This window comes from Budorcas taxicolor, chromosome 7 (genome assembly GCF_023091745.1).
Source record: "Budorcas taxicolor isolate Tak-1 chromosome 7, Takin1.1, whole genome shotgun sequence".
Taxonomy (NCBI): Eukaryota; Metazoa; Chordata; class Mammalia; order Artiodactyla; family Bovidae; genus Budorcas; species Budorcas taxicolor.
In genome coordinates, this window is record NC_068916.1 from 101,740,916 (window position 1) to 101,764,150 (window position 23,235).

Consider the following 23,235-nt stretch of genomic DNA (forward strand, 5'->3'; position numbering starts at 1 on the left):
CATGGGATCCTCCAGGCAAGAATACTGGAGTGGTTTGCCATGTCTTCCTCCAGGGGATCGTCCCATCCAGGGATCAAACCCGTGTCTCTTACGTCTCCTGCATTGCAGACAGATTCTTTACCACTGAGCCACCTGGGAAGCCCCTATTTATACTTATATTTATATACATTCATATGAATAAAATATTAGAATCTATTAGGTGAATGGTTTTAAATAAAAACTTTCAAATCTCACATCCAATGAAACAAACTTTTCCTTGCCCTAAGTACCATATTTTGAGTAGGTTGTTAAAGTTTATAGGGAGTATGATGGCTATCTATAAAACAGACTCTTGGTGATCACTGGAGCATAAATCAGTTAAGGTCTTCAGTTCAGAAGAATAGATACAAACAATTTCAATACTAAAATAATTATTTTTAAAAATAAGCTTTGTTGAAATGTCATCACCCTACTTGACCCATAGTTGCTCAAACGTAACTTTAGTGGATGAGGGTAACCCTTGGAGGGCAGCAAGCTCACTCTATAGAAGTTAAATCAGAATTTCGGCAGAAACGAAATGCAGATAGGAAAGAGCATTGTCGAGTGTGAGACTTATTGTTATTATTATTATTAATGTTTTAAAAGTTGGGTAAAGAAAAATTTGTATTAGTAAACCGAAAGAAAATTTAATAAGGTTTGCTATATTAAGTAATACCAGTACAGGAAGGGAAGAATGAACTAAAAATGAAAATCCCTACATTTTCAAAAGTGTCTAGCCTTTGAGGACAGATCGGTGTGAAATCATCTACTCAACATCCTCATTTTTCATCAGAGGAAATAGAGAAGTGCAATGGATTGCTCAAGGAGGCGCAGTGTGGAGATGCTCTTTCTCTTCTTTTTCACCATGGCAATACTCTGAAAAGTGAAGAGCTGTTTTTTTTACCTTAAGATTTTTGAAAGATTTTTATTGATCTATGGTGTTAAATGTGGAGGCTCCTCCTGACATGGTCTAGGAACTCTTTCCTCTCTCACTTCCTTATAGAATGATTCTGGTAAAAGGAGATGGATCATAATTAGGAAAACCCAGTGTGCTTCCTGCAGAGGCAGACTGAAGAATCCCTTTGTGCTATGGGCTCAAGGTTCTGAGTGGGCCTTAATACGAAAATGTAAACATATTCTAAACTTCAGGGAATTTGTGGTTTAACACAAGAATTCTCAAACTTAAGAGGGTTTAAGAAATACAGAGTAACTTGCAAAAAATGTCAATTTGGGGGCCTCTTAAGTGATTTGGATTCTGAGGTGGGGCCTAGAAATATGCATTTTTAATGAGCACTTACCCACCCTCTCAACCTCACAAACATACCAAGCGGTTCTGATTCAGAAACCCCACTGAACCTGATGCAATCAGATGGAACGGAGTCTCATTCAGAAAATCTTTAACAGCCTTAAGATTTTAGACTAGAACAGTCCTGAGGAAACCTGCAATGAATAGAGTTGCATTTCATTCCACCTCATTTTCCTCCTTTCCCAAGTAGTACACACTAAGGCTTAATTTTGAATGTTTTAAATTTTGGTTTAAGCACAGATGCTTTTTCTTTGTTTCTATATCTGCAAGCTTCTAGGAAGAGCTCACTTTTTAGTTTTTCTCAGCCCAGCATAAAGAGGCTCTGCCTCACACTGCATCCTAGATCTATCCTAGGTGTTACAGCCCCAAGATGGTTCTTTCATCCTGTGCTAAAGGTACCTCGTGATAAAAATCTAGCAAGTCAGCTTAGTAGGCCAGGGCTACAGAGTAAGATGTCAAGTTGTGTTTTTAATTGTTTGTCTCCCCGGTGCCCACATGTGGTTTTTCAGAGTCGAAGGTTTCTATCCCTTGGGCTTGACTTTGCCTGTAAGAGCTGACGTGATGGGCAAGGACGGGGGGATTATGGGAAGTGTTCACACGGAGGGCACCCGGCAGGGCAATGAGGTGCCAAGGCCTTGACCTTCCTGTTTGCAACGTGTACTGGAAGCTCATCCTCCTCAGAGGCTCAGGACTGCTGGGGAATGTTTCTTCCTGAAGCGCCACGAGTGAGACTGTCTCCCTGGGGTTCAGTCAATCAGACACCAGGCCGCTCCGTAGCTAACCTGACTGGAGCCACCAGAGCTTCAGAGGAAATTTACTTTGGGATCCAATAAAAGTCGATAAAACACCCCAGTGTAGACAGCCTTAGATTACCCCAGTCTCCCCAGGTTCCACTTAGAGAAGTGAGACAGAATGTAGGATCCACAAGAGCGGCGACTCTTATCTTCCTTAGTGTGCTCCTATTCCACACGTGTGGGAAAAATCTCACAGTTAATCAATCATATTGGATGCAGGAATGAGTACCACTTGCTTTCCTGTTTCCTGCCAGTGATTTGTGTACCGCCTTTAGGAGTTTTACCGTTGCTGTAAAATAGCCGTGCTGTTTGTTTGCTTAGTGATTTTTGATTCACTAAATTTTGAACTTTAGCTTCATGTTAGATAACAAGACATGTGACATTCTGGGTTGTAGCTAATACGTATTAAAACAGAACAAATAACTGATGAAAAGAAAATGGTTTCATCTTGCATCCCCGGAAGCCATTTTGCGTGTCACCAGCGGTGTGCGTTTCTTACTTTAGAAGGTGCAGGCACATCTGTGTGCCCTCATCATGGCGACACTAGACTAGACATCCTTGGAGGTGTAGTTTGCTCTGCCTCAGATCTTCTTTGGCTTTGGAATGACTGTAAGAGTATGCTTACCTAATCCCACATGCAGAATGATGCATGGATTAAATACCACTGCACAAGGAGGAATCGCCCTATTCAATTAGAATTAGAGCCCTACCTACTCTAAAATATTTTTCAGTTGCTAGATCTAAGAAATCTGTAACTGTGGTTTTCCCCTACTCTGGCCTTGGCCAGCATAGAATCTATCTTAAGGGACCCATTTCATGTATTCAGTCTTATGTGACACTTAATATTTCTCTTTGGCCGATTATACTGTCTGCAAACTAGAGAAGAGATGACAGTTTCAACACTTACATATTTCAAATAATAAAAAGTTTACTAAACAGTTGTGTTTCCATTAAGATGAAGAAAAAGGAAAAATAAAGCACATATGTGAAAGTCAGCAAAAGAACAGGCACCTAATATAAACTGAATAAATCTCAGGGACTACTTTTTTCTGTGGACGACCTTCCCTTACCTATTAATTAAATGAGGAATGCGTTTGAGTTTTCTAAAGAGGAATGCTGTCTCCTTTTTCACTTACTGAAGTAGAGCTACACTACTTCAATAACTATGTTCTAGAAGAGCTATGCTTCTCTGAAGGCTTAATAATCACTGAATTACCAACTCCTGATGGGTTTAAGAGACACCCTCTTAATTTTGAAGCATTCAGGCTCACCTCTCTGTTTGGAGTAGTGTTTGAATACTCTGTATCTTGATCTCCATACAGAAAGCTCAGTGTGTAGTTCCCCCCAAACGTAAAATTCCTGTGATTCACTGAGGTCATGTCTTACTCCCCCGGGACAAATCTCATCTAGTCTATGATACTAGAGAGTTTTTGATTGCTCAAAGTAGAAAATGTATAATATCACTCCTTTCCAGCCTAGACTCAATGAAAACACATAAAATCACACTGTTAAATTCTGAAGAGTAATAGTAATTTCAAGTAAACATGTAAGTTAAAAATGGCTGCAGGTTAACTGTACTTCTTCAAGTCACTCAGAAGACGTTAATGAGCAATGTTCTTTCAAATGTTTCATTGGAAATGTTATCATCAGCTACTTATTAATAGCCAACTTTTTATTCTAATAATATTTAGGGTACTTTGGGCAATGTTAAACCTCATTGCTAGCTTAGGATTTATAATTCAGGATAACCTGAATTACCTTGAAATTACTTGTGTCACCTCTGAAAAAATAATTTGATAAGAATATTACTTTACAAGATGTAAGAACTTCATAGAGGCATTATTCAAAATGTTTAAAGGATATGCCTTCTCCACTAATCTTAGAATCAACATTTTGAAACATTTCTATGATCACTTTATTTATTCACTAAAGTAAATACTTTTCTGTAGCTTAATCCAAACTAATGCATGTTTTTGAAAGCAGTAAAATGGCATTTATTTTAAAATGTCTATGCTTGATAGTTCTGCTTTCATTCCTTTTACATAGTTTGATCTACTAAGCTGTAGTTTTGCCCTCTGTTATTAGAAAGTGTATAAACTGCAGTCTGGCCAATGACGAAGGAATGAGAAATTATGTTTAGAATTAGTCTGCCATGTTAATTTGATCACTTTATGATTGAGTTTGTATTTGGGCAGGTAATCAGTGCTAACATTCTATCCCATCTCTCAAATTCACTGAGGTCTCCAGATAAGAGTAACATATCAGTGCATTTTGTGTACTGAGTTTTTATCTTCACAATTCAGATCACATTCAGAATTGTTATTCTGCTTTTCGCAAAAACAATCAGGAACAGTCTTGTGAAAGAGGCATTATAGGTGATGAGACAATTGAGAATTTGATCCATCCCAGTTAAAATTCTGAGTGTCATTTCAGAAACTTATTTGAAAACTTGGTCATTGGATGGTTTTCCCCCTGAAGACAAGATGCTGAGATTATTTTATGAACATTCTATAATTATCACATGGTTACTACAGATTTCTTTGAAAAGTTAAATGACTTCACATAAAATTTAAGAAAAAAATGAATTGCTAGCAACTGAGGGAATAGAATATCTTTCTAAAAAAGTAGACAATAGAGATTTATTTTTCAGTTTACTTTCCAAATAAATAATTTTAGGATACTCAGTCAACATTATGGTAATTTGACACTAGAATAAAAGAACTAATGTTAAAATTCTGGGAGAAGAGAAAGAGATGAAAACCTATCTAATACTTAAATTCTGAGTGAAAGTAAGGAGGTAAGAAGGACTGGGACTGACTGAATCCTTGTTCCAGAGAGGAATTTTTTGATTGTAAATATACATTGCCATCAGAATCTTGGGACATACTATTTAATGAAAATTGAAACTGAGGTTGCAAAAACATTATTTTGCCAAGTTTGATTTGGTATTATTTACACAAAAGGTATCAGTCAGAATATTTTGCCTATGAAATTGGTCTAAATCTCAGAGTAGATGCAATTGTTATTATAGAAAAAAATGTTTAATTCTTAATTTCTCCTTTCTAGAGATCAGATTACAATGTTTTAGGTAATTAATATTTTTCAAAGCAATTGAATGTAAACATTTACACAATAGAAAAAACTGAGTATAAAATTAATCAGGAAAAATTCTTATAACCAAACTGGATGAGGAAATCAAGTTTGGTGATTAGTAAATTTAATGCTGCAAACGAAACAAAGCAGAATATAGGAATTCAAAACAAGGACTGCTGCTTTGAAATTAAACTGACCCTCACTGAACCCAGAAAGAATTTCAACTATGTTGGGCAGCCTAGCTTCTCAATTAAATTTTCCTTGCTTTCCAAATGTACAATTTATTTCAAATAACCAAATTAGGATATAGATGGTGGCTATTCACATGTACATATGATATCTTTCTTTGCATAAATACAAGAAGCCTAAACAAATTGACTATTCAGAATTTTTTTTGGGGGGGTGGCTGGGATATATCCATCCTATTTTGTAACAAAGCAGGTTAAGAACAGCTGTTGGATTTTTTTGTGGCTGGAAAGAAATACATTGTTAAATTATCTTCATATATAACACTCAAACAATTTTCCTTTTGCTAAACAACTAATTTAGGACAGCAAGAATTAAAATAGGGTATAGTTCATTCAAAATGGCATAAAAAAGAAGAAAAAGAAAAAACTAAAAGGAACATATAATCAGCTCACCTGGGTAAAGCCTTCATAAGTTCCTCAGCTCTAAAGGAGACATGGATAAAATGCAAATGTGTGTTTTGAAAGGCAAGAAAATGAAGTAAAGATTTGAGTACCTTGTCTTGTTCTACTTGGGATTTATCTGGGTTGTCTAAATCCAAAATCTGATTAGCATGTTAATCTTATGCAGTGTCAGGAATGATCTACCATCCTTTAATCATTCTATTATTATCTGTCTTAACCATTCCTAATAGTCTGTTTATTTTCAGATATGCTTTTCATAAACAATGCTGCACTGCACGCCTTTGTGGCTTAGGATCTTGGATGGGACATATAAGAAACACAGCTGTGATGTTCATGTGGTCCAGATGGAGTGGAAGAAACCCAAACAAAAAAGGAAACTTAAATGCTCTAGCTGGGCTCTTGGATGGTGATTTATTTATCTTCATGTGGTAGATTCAGAAGCGAAGCAGTATGGTGTATGGTATGGTGGAGGTTGTAGACGTTGATTAATATTATTTAAATTTGAGTCCTGTTTTCATAACCTGTGTTGACCTCAGGGAAGTATCTGATTTCTCCTGGACTCACTGCACTCATCTGTAAAACTAGGATAAATAATAGATAGACCTTGATTTAGAATTTCTGAAATCTTATATCAATGAAAAAACAGTTTAGAATTTTTAAATAAATGAAATATTTCTATTTAAGCTAGTGTTATATGACATTGATCATAATTATTCAGGTGATCCTTAATGAATGTTATTAATGTCAAATAAAAATTTAGAAGATGTGTCTTGTGGCTTTCGTAAGAACATGAATTATGGTATATGAGGGGTTGGAAGAAAGGGAAGTGATGAAAATTTAAATTGCAGAGATTAATTGTTATGCTAAGAAAATAGGACTTTATTCTTTGTCCAGCAGGGTATCTTTTCAAGAACTTCAAGTGAGGGAAAGACTAGAAAAGATTGCCCCTTATCAATATCTCCTTTGACTGTAATGTGAAGAATGGATTGGGAATAAAACCTGAAGTAGTGGGAGAAGTAAAAAGGATAGGGTTTGGAGAGTGTTTGCTGTAGGAAAGGGCAGGGTGAGGGATAAAGTAGGCAAATTAAGGATAACAATACCTAAATTTCCATGTTGAGTCATTGCAAGACATAGAAGCAGGGACATGCTTGAGAGAAAAGATAATTTTATTATTATTTTTTAATTTATTTTTAATTTTTTTAGAAAATATAATTTTAAAACATGTAATATTTAGGAGGCTCTGAGACATCCAAGTAGGTATGTCTGACAGACAGCTGGAGACAGAAATCTGGATACTAAGTGGTGAAGACCTTGCAGAAATATGCAGAGTAACATGAGTAGAAGGCCCAACCTGAAAAATAACTAAACTTTGAAGGACTGAAGGACGAAATCAAGACTGGATGAACTTTTGTGAAGGCAGCATTATTAAGAAAATTTTGTAAGATAGCTCTGGGAAGTGGAAAAATTTTGTAAGATAGCTCTGGTAGAGTGAAATACTTGAATTCAAACGTGGGCTCTCCTATTGATTAACTATGAATGAGAAATTTAATGCCTCTAAGGCAAATGTAAAATGGGGATAATGATATTAATATTCATTTGATAGGGTTAAGGATAAAATGAAATAATTGTTAATATTCTATATGTAAAGCCTATGTAAACATTATTAGTATTAGGAGAGAAGCTAATTAGAGTTGTTTTCTTAGAAGCTTTTTAAAAAAAGGGATCCATAGTAATTCTTAGAAATATATTAGAACAGGAAAAAATAACCTTTACAAAGTCCAGAAAACTAGATTTAAATTGAACTTATAATTTATTAATATTGGAGTTAGATATACTGAACAAAGAGACTTATGTGCCCTTTTAATGGTGTTAAGTGAAGTGAAAGTTGCTCAGTCGTGTCCGACAGTCCATGGACTTCTCTAGGCCAGAATACTGGAGTGGGTAGCCTTTCCCTTCTCCAGGGGATCTTCCTAACCCAGGGATCGAACCCAGGTCTCCCACATTGCAGGTGGGTTCTTTACCAGCCGAGCCAAGAGGGAAGCCCCCAAACAAAACAAAGCATTTATGTGATGAATATATCATCCTAATAGAATGACAAATAGGTGTATTACTCATACGGATGTATAAAACGGCTGGAAAAAGAAAGGAAAATGTCAGTATGACAAACCTGGTAATTTGTACAACATAAGAGTATTTTTCAAAAATAATAATAATTAGATACCTCTACACAGGTCTGTATTTTCTCTTGTTATCCCAGAACACACAGTGTTTCGACTGGCTTCCCACTCCTGGCGAGATTCCCACTGAAGCCCTCACTATGACAATGCAGAGCAGAGCATGGTCTGGACCGACACGGCTCCTGAGATTCGAGTTTGCACATTGTTGGGGCATCTTTTCTTTGGAGTTCCAAATCCTCCATACTATCTGGCACTGGCGTATTTAAGCTTGTTTTATAAACACAAGTAAACCAGGCAAAAAAGTCAAGTAACTTTTAGCAGCAAAGCTGTTGGCATTTTAAATCGTTTTTACCCCGTTGATGGAGATGACTTCAGCTCACTGCTCTCTGAAAGCAGTAATAAATATTTATAAGGTACTCTACCGGGGTGTTCAAAACATCATACTGCTCCAAATAGAGTGTAATTTCAGGCTAGAGTAAAATGGGCAGGATAAAAAGTAACCAAACATAAGCTTCAGACTGGATCACTTGTCTAGTTCTCTGTTCTAAGATAGATATGAGTACTATTTTCCATTTCTACTGCTGGGTCTAACTTCCACATTACTAAAAATGAAACTACTTCCCGAATTAAGTGGTTAGGAGAATGTTCTTAATCCATCAGGGATAAGACAAGGAGTTCCCATGAGCCCAGGAGTGAAAAGTCAGGACATTTTTTCATTCTTTCTGCTGTAATTTGTCTCTTATCAGACTTCCTTAGAAAAATGTTCAGTTCAGTTCAGTTGCTGAGTCGTGTCCGACTCTCTGCGACCCCACGGCCTGCAGCACGCCAGGCCTCCCTGTCCATCACCAACTCCCAGAGTTTACTCAGGCTCATATCCGTTGAGTTGGTGATGCCATCTAACCATCTTATCCTCTGTCGTCTCCTTCTCCTCCTGCCCTCAATCTTTCCCAGCATCAGGGTAAAAAATTTATCCATTAGCAAAAACGTAAGATCTGTTTAAAAACTCCATAGCCACTCCACTATTCTGTAGAGCATCATTATAATGGGGATTTTGAAAAGGAGAAATATTTGTTGTCCAATGTATGATGTTATCTGCTTAGCAGTAAGAGACATGCATTCTTGAAGGAATAAAGACAAGTTACAACTGCTACTTCCACCAATGAGTACAATTATATTAATATGTGGGTATCCTTTAGTGAAAACAGTATTTGCCTGGTACGCCAATCAACATTACCAAGATTTTTACTTTATAGTTGAAAAAACTTTTCCCATATCAAAGAATTCAGGCTGCTGATGACCTGTTTTTCTCATGCCATCTCATTATTCACGTAACTTTCCTTGTGACCATTTCTACGTTGGGCAAATAAATGGAATTACTTGAAAACTCTGTTGCATATAATATAAATTGCACACCACCTTTCAGAAGCTGTTTTGAATTCTACCCAAGTGTCTGGGGAAGAAAAAGGACAAGGTGTAGCGTAGGAAAAAAAATCCTTTTCAGTACTGTTTATTTTCACAAGTAACTCCTTTACAGTTCTCTCCTGCCTGAAGAGATTGTCTTTAAAGATGCAGGCTCTTAGCAACATTATTATTCTGGTCTCCTCAAAGCATATGGTGCCTCTGGGCCTCTCTTCACCCCTGGGGTGTCCAAGCTCCCAAGCTCTTGGTCCCCTTACTGCGCACCCCTCTCATCTGCACTGACTTCAGACTCTTCAGCCCTCCCTTTCCAACCGCTTTGCAAGTACTTCTGGTTTGCCTCAAGATGCAGATCTTTCACATCTGAAGACAGATGCTCCTAATTTTGCCCTTTGGATTACTTTGTCCCAGATAGTTTTTCTGCTAAGAGAAAACTGGCTGTTTTAAGCCCAACACATACATTTTACTTATCACCCCCAGCTTGTGAGCATCAGTTCAGTTCAGTTGAGTTGAGTTGCTCAGCTGTGTCTGACTCTTTGCGACTCCATGGACTGCAGCACGCAAGTTTACTCAAACTCATGTCTATTGAGTCAGTGATGCCATCCAATCATCTCATCCTCTTGTGAGCATGAGCCTGCACAAATATACTGACATGTGTACACACGTACATATTCAGAACCTAGTAGCTGGTTGTCATCCCTAATTAAATTGCATTGTGGGAATTTTATTGTGAATAATTAATAGATTTGTTTCATAGTACAGTCTAACCTAGTATTTTGCTATACACGCATTAGCAACACAGTTCTAGGACTAGCTGTCTACTGTTTATAAGATTTTAATTGAATTTATTTGGCTTATTAAAACTTACACTTTCTCTTTCCATCTCATGGTCTCACCCTCTGTTGCTTCATTCTCTATCTTAATCCATATCCCTAACCTTATTTTTGAAACAGTTACTTAATCATTTTTCCAATCAAATAAAAAATTAAAAATGCAAAGACTGGTAATGTTAGACAAGTAATAAAAATAGACATTAGACTAGATATGTAACTTTAAATCTGAAGATAAAATTTACTGGATGTGTACATGTGTATATGTTAAGTTTCTGTGTGTATATATATATAACATATTACATATGTATACAAATATATGTGACCCCAAGTTGTAAGATTAAAAAGATTAAATACATTTAAATTATAAAAATTAAGCCTTCCAAATATGGCAACTTTGTAAAAGGCTTTTGTATTTTTTGTTTCTACGCTACTAATTTTAAACAGAGGAAGATGACTAAAAGTTGGCTTTTTCCATTTTTCAGAAAACATTTATCAAAACATATTTTAAAAAACCACACATGACACACAAAACAGAAAATAAACAAATATTTTAATGTATTGTTACCTTCCTTTTCATTAGGACACAATCACGGTACTTGAGTCTCTAATATTTCTTTGCTAGTCCTTTTATTTACGTGTAACTATCCACCTCTCAGAGGTTAGCAATTTAAGAAAAATTATTAAAACAATAATTTACTTAGATATTGATTCTCCCTGAGTATAGGATTAAATATCAAAAACTAAACATAAATTTTATTGATATTTCATATTTTACTTGGCTACCCTAACATTATGAAAATCTAGAATTTTATGATGTAATCTTAGAATCTATAAGTATTAAAAGTACATTTGGGATAAAATGGAACTTGGACTCATTATATTTTATAATAATCAAGGCATGCCATTCTCTATATACTTATGTAGTTCAAATCTTATTATGTATCTAAATGTCTTATATAAGTTTGAATTTTGTCTAAAGTCCTAATATCAATATCTTCATCAATTACTAAGAAAATCATTGTTCATTAGTAAAATGAAGTTTTGTTTAGAAAAGCTAACTTATTTAAATGAACTTTAGTGCCTAAAATTTTAATTAACAGTATTTGGTAAATAAATTTAGTCTTATCATTCTCTATTTTATTACATATTTATTTTCAGTAATAGTTTTTACTTCCTATTAGAGAGAGAATACTGCACTGTGCAGTACAGACTGTTGTATCAATAATTAAGTTACTTAATTGTAATTATAATTAATTATACTAACAATAATTAATTGTATTAACAATTATAACTAGTAATTGTGTAACTGTCATCAATTAATTAATCAATTCACTTTTTTTTTAATCAATTCACTTTTAATGGATAAATTAATTAAGTTCACCTTTTAGGATTTCCTTGTCTATAAAAAAAGGGCAGTGAACTACATACATATATTATTTTTAAGTTCTCTTCCAGTTCTACCATAGAATAGTAAAGAGCCAAATTATATAAATTTATACACTTATAAAAGACCCTTTGAAACAATTTCAAAATAACCTTGTGAAATATAACAGTTCTATGTTACAAAATTGTGAACTACTACAATTTACTTTCTCTAAAATTGTACTGATTCAGTTCTAAAATATAGTTATTGTATAAATGCTTCTTAGAATATTGAAATAAGGCTAAAATCAAGATGCTGTATTTGTGTTTAATAAATATTATTAGTAATTATTACATAATTTTCTCCTAGTGAAGATACATTCCCTTATCACAAAATGACACAAGCCATTTTATTTAATAAGTAAATCTATCTGAGATGTTATTTAATATCTGACTTTGGAAAGAATTCCTTTCAAATATGTTTAATTTTAGGGAAAAAAGAAGAGACTTCTAATTTGTCTTAAAAAACAACTTTGAGTATAGTTAACAAATAGATATACTAATTAATTTTATGTTTAAGAAGGGGATCCCAGACACAATGGTATTCTCTCACTTAAATTCTCCTTCCCTGAAGGTGTGGTATACTGATCACTAATAGAGTTGTTAAAATAGGAAATTCTTACCACTGATCAAAATAGATTAGTAGCAACACTATAACAGTGTCACTGACAGAATAATAGAACCAGGAGAAAAAAGTGGATCACAGTGGTAAATTGAGCAAAAATCAACCAATGACAACCAAAAGGACCTTCATAATAATGAAAATATTAAAAAAATTAAGCTTAAAATTCATTACAAATATTTTGTCTCATTTTTCATAAAAGAACTTTAGTGAATGGTGAATGTTTATAAGAGGCAATGAAATTTAAGTTTATTTACATTTTAGAATCTACTTCTTTACAACATGATTTCTCTTATTAGAGATACAGTTTTGTGAGATAAAACTGTTGAGCACAACCCCCTCAAAAAAGTTCAGAGAATGCTGACTCAGATTTAACAAAAGCTGACATTCTAAAGAGCATTAAACATTTCTAATCTCACTTGAGGAATAAGTAGGATTAGAAATCAATTAGACATAGTCAAAGTTTAGTTATTTGATTTAGAGATTGGGGTTCATTCCAATCCAGTGTTTGATTAACTGATGTGCAATAGCTCGGCTCGGTGGAACAAAGAATGCCTGCTGTTTGCCTTTGGTCAGAACGTCCACAACCTAAAATACACCACAGTAAAACGTATTAGGATTTCAAAACTATCATATTTAAATATTATTTCTATTTTTAAAACAATCTAAAATGTAATGACTTTCACAGTGAATAACAAAAGGAGAAAGCAATAACAACCATTTTCAACATGCAAAATTCAGTACAGTGTTTTTAGCTGCTTCATTGAGTTAGTGATTCAATTTTAAAAATATTTCGGAAAGGCATTTTTCCTGATGAAAATAAGGTCATGAAAGAACAAAGTATATGCTACACATATATTTTCAAAGTGAAAATGAACTTTTAGAAAAAATTTCCTTTTATCAAATTCTGAAAAAAATCTAATTTCTACTTTTAGAGGTTGAGCATAAAATAAAATTAATTTTGTGAAGGCAAAGTGATAAAGGATTTCAGGTTATTACTACTGTAGTGTACCCCTGTCTTCTATATAAAGACACTGAGTTATACAAGACACAGACAAGTAATTTATCTTTCATTGTACTACTTAAGGATGAGTTTTAAGAAGTTCTGAGTGTATCTTTGTTAAACAGTTTTGTCAGTCTGGTCAAGTGCATTTAAAATGATCAAGAATTTTTCTAAACTTTTATGCAGTTTTACTGATATTTTTTGTTACTTGTTTCAATACTATAAACTATGTCTAATAATAATATTCCTGCTTCTCATCTGAAATAATGACCACGCATTTTAAGGCCACTGAAAGGATCACTAATCTCAGGGAACAGCATCTGAAATAAGAAACTGGCAGACTCATCATTACTAGAAGTATGTCACAGCAGGAGTAACATAGAGCACATCAATTATGTTGTAATCCATGAATGATGAGGGGGCCATAGCCATTCATTCAACTTGTTGAAAACATGTATCCTTGCTACATGCCCAAACCAATACAGTCAGAGAACAATCAATAGGAGAAGGAAATTAAATTGAACTTTACCTGTTCTCTAGTGAACCAGCGGGCATCCTCTATTTCATTCTTGTCAACTTTAATTTCTGTAGACACTGCCACAGCTAAGCAACCAATCATTAAGGAGGAGGGCATTGGCCACGGTTGACAAGAGACATACTGAACATGGCCAACTTTGACTCCACTTTCCTCTTCTACTTCTCTCCGAACAGCATCTTCTATTGTCTCCCCTAATCAAACGGGGCAAAAGAACAAGTAGCTGATGAACATGCCCTGGACATGTTGTGCTCCAAATGGTTCAAACCTTTGAAAATCACTTTGGACAGAAACCCAGTTCATAGAATCAGGGAGCAGAAGCCTAAAAGTAGATTGGAATTCAAGAAACATTATTTTTTTTAAATATATGACTACATACAGAAGCAAAATGCCAGGAAACTTTTCATTTCTTAAAGGCCTAAATTCGTTATATTTAAAAAATTGTAACAGCTACAAATATCCAGTACCTACTTACTATTGGCTAAACACTATGCAAACATTTTATGTATTATCTTGTTTATGCAGCTAACCTTTTCCTCACTAAAATCTTGAAACATTTTTCTTATGTTGTCAAACAACTATTACAGATAACACTTTTCCAAAGAGTTAAAAACCAAATAACACTAAAAGTTTAAAAACAGCATAAAATGAAACTCATTTTCTCTTTCCAAATAATTATTCTCTAGATAATTACTGACTCAGCTATGGTAAAATAAAGTGATGCCTATAAATGAATTTATATTTCTGATTTATTGAAATTGAGAATTAGAATAAATGGAATAATTTGTAAGTTAAGGTTATCTGAAAGTTTAGAAATATTCTGTTATTTAAATATAGCTTTCTATTTCAAATAGATTAGTAAATTTCCTATATAAAGTTAATTTATATTTATAAAAAATATTGAAAAGATAACTCTTACACTAGCATATCTGCAAGACCAAACCTAAATAAATATTAGCATGCAGTGCATATTAAAAAACCCCTAAAATCAATAAGAAAAAAAGATTAAATAACCAAAACAAAACCAGACAAAGAATATAAAATATAAAATTCAAGGGGAAAGAAACTGCATGCCTAACATACATCTGAAAAAGATGCTTCATCAGCAGGGAAATAAAAGTTAAAACTACAATGACATACCACTTCATATCCATCAGAACAGCAAATAAAAATCCTGATATTCCTAACTCTGTAAAGATGAGGACTAACAGACTTTTTATGTACTTCCAGAGGCAGTGTAAATTGGCAGGGATATTTCAGAAAATAACTTGGCAATATGTGGAAATGATTAAGATGCTCATGGTCTATGAGCTAGCAGCCCTACTCTCGGATATACACCCTATGAAGGCCAAATGTACACAAGGATTCACTGCAGTGTTGCTGTTAATGGTAAAAGCTTATAGCAGAATGGATAAATGAATTGTGGACTATTCATAAATGGGAGGCTACATAACAGTTAAAAAAGTGACCTAGAGCTACTAGAGCAAGCAGAGTAATTAGGAGCATGGACCTAGAGCCACACTGCCCAGGTCTGAATGCCTGTCCTATCACTCACTAGCTCTTTGTTCCTGGGCAAGTTATTCAGCCACTACGGTGAAATAGTATCTACTATGTAAAGTTGTATGAGGATGATATGATTTAATATACAGAAAGCCTTTGGAAAAGTTCATATGTTTAGTACTATTATTATCTATCAGTGTAGATTGATACTGGAAATTGAGATTAAACATGTGCTAATTAGATATATTCATTTATTCCACAAATATTTATTGAATATTTATTGAACTTCTACAACATAGGAGGCATATGCTCCAAGGGTTTGGGATAGAGCATAAATAAAACAAAGTCCTTGCCTTTATGGAACTTACTTTCTTGTATTAGCAAAGAATGAATAAATAAAAAGAAAGGTAGATAAGTAAATATGTACTTACATATATACCCTGTTAGGTGCTGATGAGTGCTCTAGGGAAAAGCCAGACTGGATAACAGGGACTGTGAATGTAGGATATGGGGTTAACTAATTTACTTGGTGCCATCTGGGAAAGTCTCTCTGAAAAGGTGACAACTGAGTCTAGTACAGAAAGAAGTGATGCCTTGGGTAAGAAGAGCAATATATGAAAAAGCAAAGAATTTTTAAAACAGATGAAATTATTCCTCTAGTGACAACAAAAATTATATTATTTAAAACACAGAAAATATTTTAAAATACCCCAGTTTTATAACATGATAGTTTATCAGAGATTACTTTCAAATGCTGTCCAAAATTTTTATTTAGAAATCATACGTTAAATGGCAATTACTACAAAAATTATACAGAAAAGGCGCACCAGGTTCAATAAATCCAGCGAGGCAAGTAAACATGCCTGGAGGAAATCTCTTCTGCCTGCCTAAAAGACATTTGGTCCCATCGGGATGAATAACTTGCATGATTACCACCGGATCTGTTTAAAAAAATCAGATGTATGAATGATAGGAAAAAACAATTTAGACTCACTGTGTAAAGTCACTAATAGGATAATACAAATGTGTACCTCCTGTAAGAACAAGACTCTTTTCTAGTTACAAGAGGTTGTTTCTATCTGCCTAAAGACAGAGTATTTCAGGGAAATTGCATAGAATACTGTCAGGAAGCTAAAGAAAGGCCATTTTTGTCTTCTTTCTCATATCAATAGCATAAAAAAAGCATAAGATAAAAATAAAAAATAAACATTAAAAAAATAAGCCTAGCATACTGTAAGTACACAATAAATGTTGATTTATTATAAGTATTGTATACTTACAGTATGCTAGGCTTATTTTTCTAATTAGAAAGAAGTTTAAATAACTAATACATAGTATGGACAAAATTCAAATTCTACCATAGTAAATGTTTCCCTCCATCCCAATCCTTATTGTTGTTTGTTGTTCAGTCACTAAGTTGTGTCTGACTCTTTGTGACCCCATGGACTGCAGCATGCCAGGCTTCCCTGTCCTTCACTATCTCTCAGAGTTTGTTCAGACTCATGGCCACTGAGTTGGTGATGCTATCCAACCATCTCATTCTGTCGCCCCTTTCTTGTCCTTAACAAAGTGTTTTTTAAAAGCTAATATGACTTGATGGTTAAGTTTAAGCCATTAAAATATTAATTTATTTAAATAATATTCACTGCATTAGTGCCTTTTGGAACGATTTGAGAGGTCACTAATTCAGTGAGTTTACCTCACTAGATTATGACTGAGGATCGGTAATCAAATGTGAAATGCTCTAAGCAGCAAACACCTGTCACTAGGCCATGCACTTTACTCCCAGAAGACCTCCTCAGGTGTGGCTGGGTCTGTCCCTTTTTGCGCAGTTTTAAAGAGCTGGTTTATCAGATTTCCAAGTCCACAGCCAATTCAAAGCAGCGATAGGGAGAGAGAAGGTGGAGGCAGACATCAGCAGTATGGAGAAGCTAGCTCCAGGCTGTTTTGGTGATGCCACAAGCAGGTACTGGACTGTGAGGGTGGTTTTTTTTTTTTCCCCCTCTCTTCACTAAATGGACCCAATGGTGGGCTTTTGAAATCCTGTACCTCAATGCATCAAATTCATGCTGATTAGCCCAACATTAAGAGATGGTCAGTTATGTACAATGTCCTTTACTTAAAAGTCATCAAATTAGGTAATACTTTAATACTTAATACTGTACAGTAATACTTAATACTTTATAGTATATAGTAATACTGTATAGTAATACTTTACCTAATACTATATAGTAATAAATACTTTAATAGTAATAATACTTTAATAGCCCACCAGGGGCTCAGACAGTAAAGAGTCTGCCTGCAGTGTGGGAGACCTGGGTTCGATCCCTGTGTCCAGAAGATCCTCTGGAGAAGGAAATGGCAACCCACTCCAGTATTCTTGCCTGGAGAATCCCACGGTCATGGGATTGCAAAGAGTCGGACACAACTGAGTGACTTCATTTTCACTTTCTTTCACTTTAATACTTATACACTTAATGGTGAAATTAAACATGCTTTTAATAAAAAGGTAAAGCTCCTTAGCAACTCAAAATCTTGTCTTTCCAGAATGTCTTATTCCCTAAGGTTTCCAGATGGCCGAGGTTTCACTGTAAAAGAAAAGGCTTACCAACTCTTGGGTATGATGTATTGTGAACACCACGGAGACTAGGACAGTCTTCTTTTAAGCATACTCTTTTATAGCCACCTTCTTCAATTTTAGTTGCATTTCCACAGGTTGGGCAGAACTTATACCGACTGTGCCAGGCAAGAACAGATCTTGCTTGAGCTACCACCCCTATGACAGGAGCAAAAGAAGCTTTAATTCAATGACAAATGGTAAACAAATTCATACATGAGGAAAGAACATTCTTAGTCATAGTAAAGACATGTACTATATTGTAGGTGTGTGATCAAAGGTTTTATTTTTCTATTTTTGTTATCTGTATATGTCTTTTTAATTAAAAGATTTAAATTCTACAGATGACAAATGAAAATTAGATTCACCTTTAATTTGGACTAGTGAAATAAAACTCTCATATAAGATGGATGTACTAATATCCATATACACTGTATTAGTTTAGGCTTTTACCATAGGTGATTTGCAAATTTTGGATATACATGACTCTAGTGTATACTGACTTTACAATAGTGAAGTTGCTCAGTCGTGTCCAACTCTTGGTGATCCCATAGACTATAGCTTACCAGGCTCCTCCGTCCATGGGATTTTCCAGGCAACAATACTGGAGTGGGTTGCCATTTCCTTCTCCAGGGGATCTTCCTGACCCAGGGACTGAAATCGGGTCTCCCGCATCATAGGCACACTCTTTACCATCTGAGCCACCAGGAAAGTCCAGGGAAGACTTTACAATAGTGACTTACATAAAAATACACTACAAAGACAGTTCCTAACTTAGATTTGGACCATAAATGAAATATTACTAGGAAACTGTAGGAATCCATCTCTACTTTCCTTGGTGCCTAAGACAGTACTGGTGTGTGTCACTGTGGAACATATTCTGTTTATAACTGGAAAGTACATAGAATATTTTTTTTTGACAATTATTTAAGACCTTTATTAACAGGTTTTTAAATATTGTGTTTACAACTCTTATGATTAACTTTGTTTATGACAAAAATGCCTAATGGAATAAATCTTAAGACTATGTACACCCTGTCTACAACCTCTACCCTGATACTTCAAAAAATAATTAATATGGCCTGGCCAAAAATAGTAGAATTGGGGCAATAAGAGTAGAAATGCTACATTTCAAATGCCTGACAAAACTTCTCTCCCCTAAAATAGATTATTTGGTCTAAAGATTTTGAAGTAAAATAACCATAAATAGCAATAATGTTTTAAACTGGGAAAAATGAATAAGCCATAAATTAAAACAAATGGAACAGTGACATTCAATGAACATAGGCAACATTAAATATCTGCCTGCTCTGTTACTCTGTAATATGTAACTTACCTCAAAGTACCTCCATTATTTTACTCTTATTACAATAAGAAAAGCTGACACTTACTGAGTACTTACTGTGTGTCAAGCACCCAGCAAAGATCTTCACATACATCATCTTATTTAATGTTTAGAGCAACACTATAATGTAGGTACCATTATTATCCTCATTTTTGGCAGGAGGAAACTGAGGCACACAAAGGTTATGGAACTATATAAGGTTACACAGCAGCTAAGTAAAAGAGCCTCAGTTTCCTTACTGTTTTTTAAGATCTTGTAATTACATGCTGCTGCTAAGTTGCTTCAGTCGTGTCTGACTCTGTGTGACTCTCTTTGAAGCTGTGCACATATATACATATACAGCTTCAAAGAGAAGAAATTTTAAACTCATAGTGTTTTTTCCACAGATGTAGAGAATAAAACATAACACTCTCCATTTTGAGATCAGTGTCTACGAGGTCTCTGGAAGAGCCTGCCAGGTTACCTAAGGGAAAGTGGACACTGACAAGTGACCCCTTCCTCACCTCCCATTAACTCTTCAGTCTACTGTAGAATACCTTCTACTCCTTCTATTCCATGGACACTCCTCTCGTCAAATTACCAACAGCTTCATGTTACCAAACCAAACACTCTTAAAAAAATTCTTTATCTTCATCTTACTCAAACTCTCTGCAGCATTCAATATATTTGACTAGTAACTCCAAGCAACACTTTGCTCTCTTGGTTTCTATGAGCACATTCTCCTGTTCTTACTTGTAGCCATACTGTCAACATCATCTTTGATGGCTCCTCTCCTATCTGACCTCTAGAACTCAGGGGGATTCAGGCGATTCTCAGGTTCCCTTTCTTGCTTGCTCTCAACTTTTTATGCAACCTCAAAGTAGCCTGGGATTTAAATACCACCATTGTGTTGATGACTCTCATACAGGTATATTCTAGCTCTTTCCTCTTTGTTCCAGATTCTGTTTCCTGTCTCTAAAACTTAACATGCCCAAAGATAAAATCTTCATTTATTTGCTTCAAGTCTGTCCTGTTTCTCTTGCTCTACCCATGATTGTATTATTTTATCAATAAAGCTTATTAGTATCTACCAAATGATTAAAGTTTCAAACTTAGCAGTCCTTTTAATCTTTCACTTCATTATTATATACTCCACACCCACTCCATTAACAAGTACTGCTGATTTTCTCTCCAAAATATACCTTGACTGTATCACTTTTCCTCCATCTCTCCTATTATCATCTTAACAACTCAGGCTGTAGTCTATGTTACCATCACCTCTCTCTCACTTGTAAGTCTCACCCTACTGTTCAAGCCCTATCAGTTCTACCTCTGTAATATCTCATAACTCTCCCTTTCTCTCTGCTCCACTAATCCAAGCCACTGCATTCTCTTACCTGGGCTACTGTAAACTTCAACCTCCTCTTAACAGGATTCCTGACTTCCACACTTAACTATCTACAGTTCATGAGCTACAAAGCAGCTAAAGTGATTTTTTTTTTTTTTAAACACAGGCCAGATTACAACATTTAAATGGAATTTAGGATAAAATCCCTCATTTCTGAGCATGATACATACAACCCCGTGTGAACTGGTATAACAAGCAACAGAAAACAAAGAAAAATAGCCAAGGTCTTTGCCAGCATGTTTAGTGTATAGCAGGCACTCAATAATCATTCACTGAACAATCAAATGAAACCAGTATGCATTAGGGTTAAAACTGCTGTTACCACCCAGAAGAGTAGTCCTCTAGGGTAAGAACATCAGGAAGTTTCTCCTGAAGACAGCCTGATTTCATTGCTTCCTAGAAAAAGTGTGCTTCCTAGAAATTGCAGATACATGCAATTCTAATCCAATACCCAAAATCAGATTATTACCAATACAAGTAAACAAGTGTTCACTTCTTACCAGCTTCTTTTTCTTTCAATTGCAGAAGAGCTGGCATTGGTGGATGAAGAAAATAACAATTTTCATGCCTTTGCTTAAATTCTTCAGCAGCAACAGTATCTATACCTAAAGCAAACCAGGCAACCAACCCATCTTCTTCTTCTTTTGAGACTTCCCCAGCATAATTAAAAAACTCTTTTTTCATTTCAAGTTCTACTCCAAGGAAAATCAAGGTGATCTTCTCAGGCTGAGCCAAATAATCCTTTATATCTGTGTAGTTCAGCTGACAAAGCCTGACTTCTGGCTGTTGAAAACTTTCTTTATTGCCACCTAGAGTAACCAAGGGATTTAGATCTGAGAAAAGGATATAAACTGTGGCTGGATGGCTTTCTTTTGCTAACAGCCAGTCAGAATTATTTCTTTTTTCACTTTTCCGGTCCAGTAGTGTCTTGCTAAAATAATTTTCACATTCTTCCACTTCATTGGTTAGGAACCAAGGCTTCTTCCCCCCTTTAGCATTAGCTAATAAGTTAGCTATATGCTTATAACCCCAAAATTTAGCTATATCCAGTGCAGTCTGCCTTGATTTGTTGACAATGGATCTGTCACACCTGTGGATAGAAGCAAAAAACAAACTAGCAAACATTTTCTTCAGTATTTATTACAATAAAATTTTCTAGATATACATGATAGTCCCTCTATTTAATAATTACATAATTTCATTTTCTTTTAGAACATAATATATTAATGGAAATGTTAAAAAAACAATCATAAATGATTAAAGGTTAGAAACAGTGCATGTTTAAAATTTCTGGGAGATTATTTGTAAAATAAAAAGCATACATTTTATGTGCTGTAAGGAGATATTGAATTTTTACAAGAAGTTTTCAGTAGTCATAGTAGGCAGATTTACATTTTTTATTTCGGAAAAAAATTAGATTAACTCATTAACTGCTTGGCTATTAAGTATGAAAAGTTAATTCCCCAATAAAAAAGTTAAGTTTTAAATTAGAAATTATGCTATTATATAACAAGACTGTTCAATGAGTTATTTACAAGCCCAATATTTTGGCTATATGAAAAATTGAAAAGAAAATACATTATCCATGAATTAAACCAGACACTCTTCAGGTGGCACAGCCTAAAATGTTTACCCTTTCTCAAGTAGAAATTGGACAACATCTGGGTGCCCATTCCTTGCAGCATACATTAAAGCAGTCCAGCCATTTTCAGAAGTTTCATTGAGAAGAGATGGAGAATGACTGAGTATTGCTGTTAACTTGGCAATATCTCCTTCTGCAGCTGAATAGTGAAACTGGGATATTATTTCTTGATTCAGACTTCTTTTTACAGAAGACATTTCTTCCTTAAAACAGGAAAATAGGAAAAAACTCATTTACAATTGCTTTCTTGTATCAGTGATTGAACATTATCAGAGTGTTGATATAATTAGAACACTAGTTATGGTTTCTAAAACGATTTACTCTTAAAAAGGTAACTGTCAAGTGTCATCACAGGATTCACTTAAATACTGTTATCAGTTGAGAATTTTAAATGTAATTCAACATGAAGGATGTATAAAATAATGTATAAAGAACTTGGTGGAAAAGAGTTGAAGGGAGTGACATCAGTGGGAGGGAGGATAAGGTAAAAGATATGACAAACAGGAAAGTGTATTGGAGGCAAACCAGAGGGACTTCAATACAGATCAGGGCATGAGGGGAGTTAAGGCAGATAGAAATAAAGCAGGTGTTTTTAGTAGTATTCTCTTAGACTAAATGATACTAGAAATAGATCTGTCCTCTCAGGGAAATAATGATCCTATTCAAAGAACTAAGTTTCATGTGAAAAAATGTATTACTTTACCTTTCACAGGGATTGATTAATCCATCAGGGATTGATTTTTGCTCATGGTGTGAGGTAAGGGTCATGATACATTTTTATCCCAATAGATAAAATCCATTTGAGTCAGGGTCATTCTCAAATTTATTGTCTTTGTCCCATTATATTGCAGTATTAGACTTGTCATGAATGAGAT

The 23,235-nt window shown here is 34.8% G+C and overlaps 1 protein-coding gene across 1 annotated transcript; it reads right to left on the reverse strand.

Moving 5' to 3' along the window:
- Positions 1 to 12,808: 12,808 nt before the first annotated feature.
- NUDT12 (nudix hydrolase 12) lies at positions 12,809 to 22,557 on the reverse strand. The gene is made up of 6 exons (XM_052644142.1): positions 22,352 to 22,557; positions 21,219 to 21,808; positions 17,978 to 18,145; positions 16,197 to 16,310; positions 13,864 to 14,063; positions 12,809 to 12,919 (listed from the first exon to the last, which is right to left on the reverse strand). Exons 1-6 carry the CDS (start codon positions 22,555 to 22,557, stop codon positions 12,809 to 12,811), a joined length of 1,389 nt encoding a protein of 462 aa, XP_052500102.1.
- Between the last annotated feature and the right edge of the window lie 678 nt (positions 22,558 to 23,235).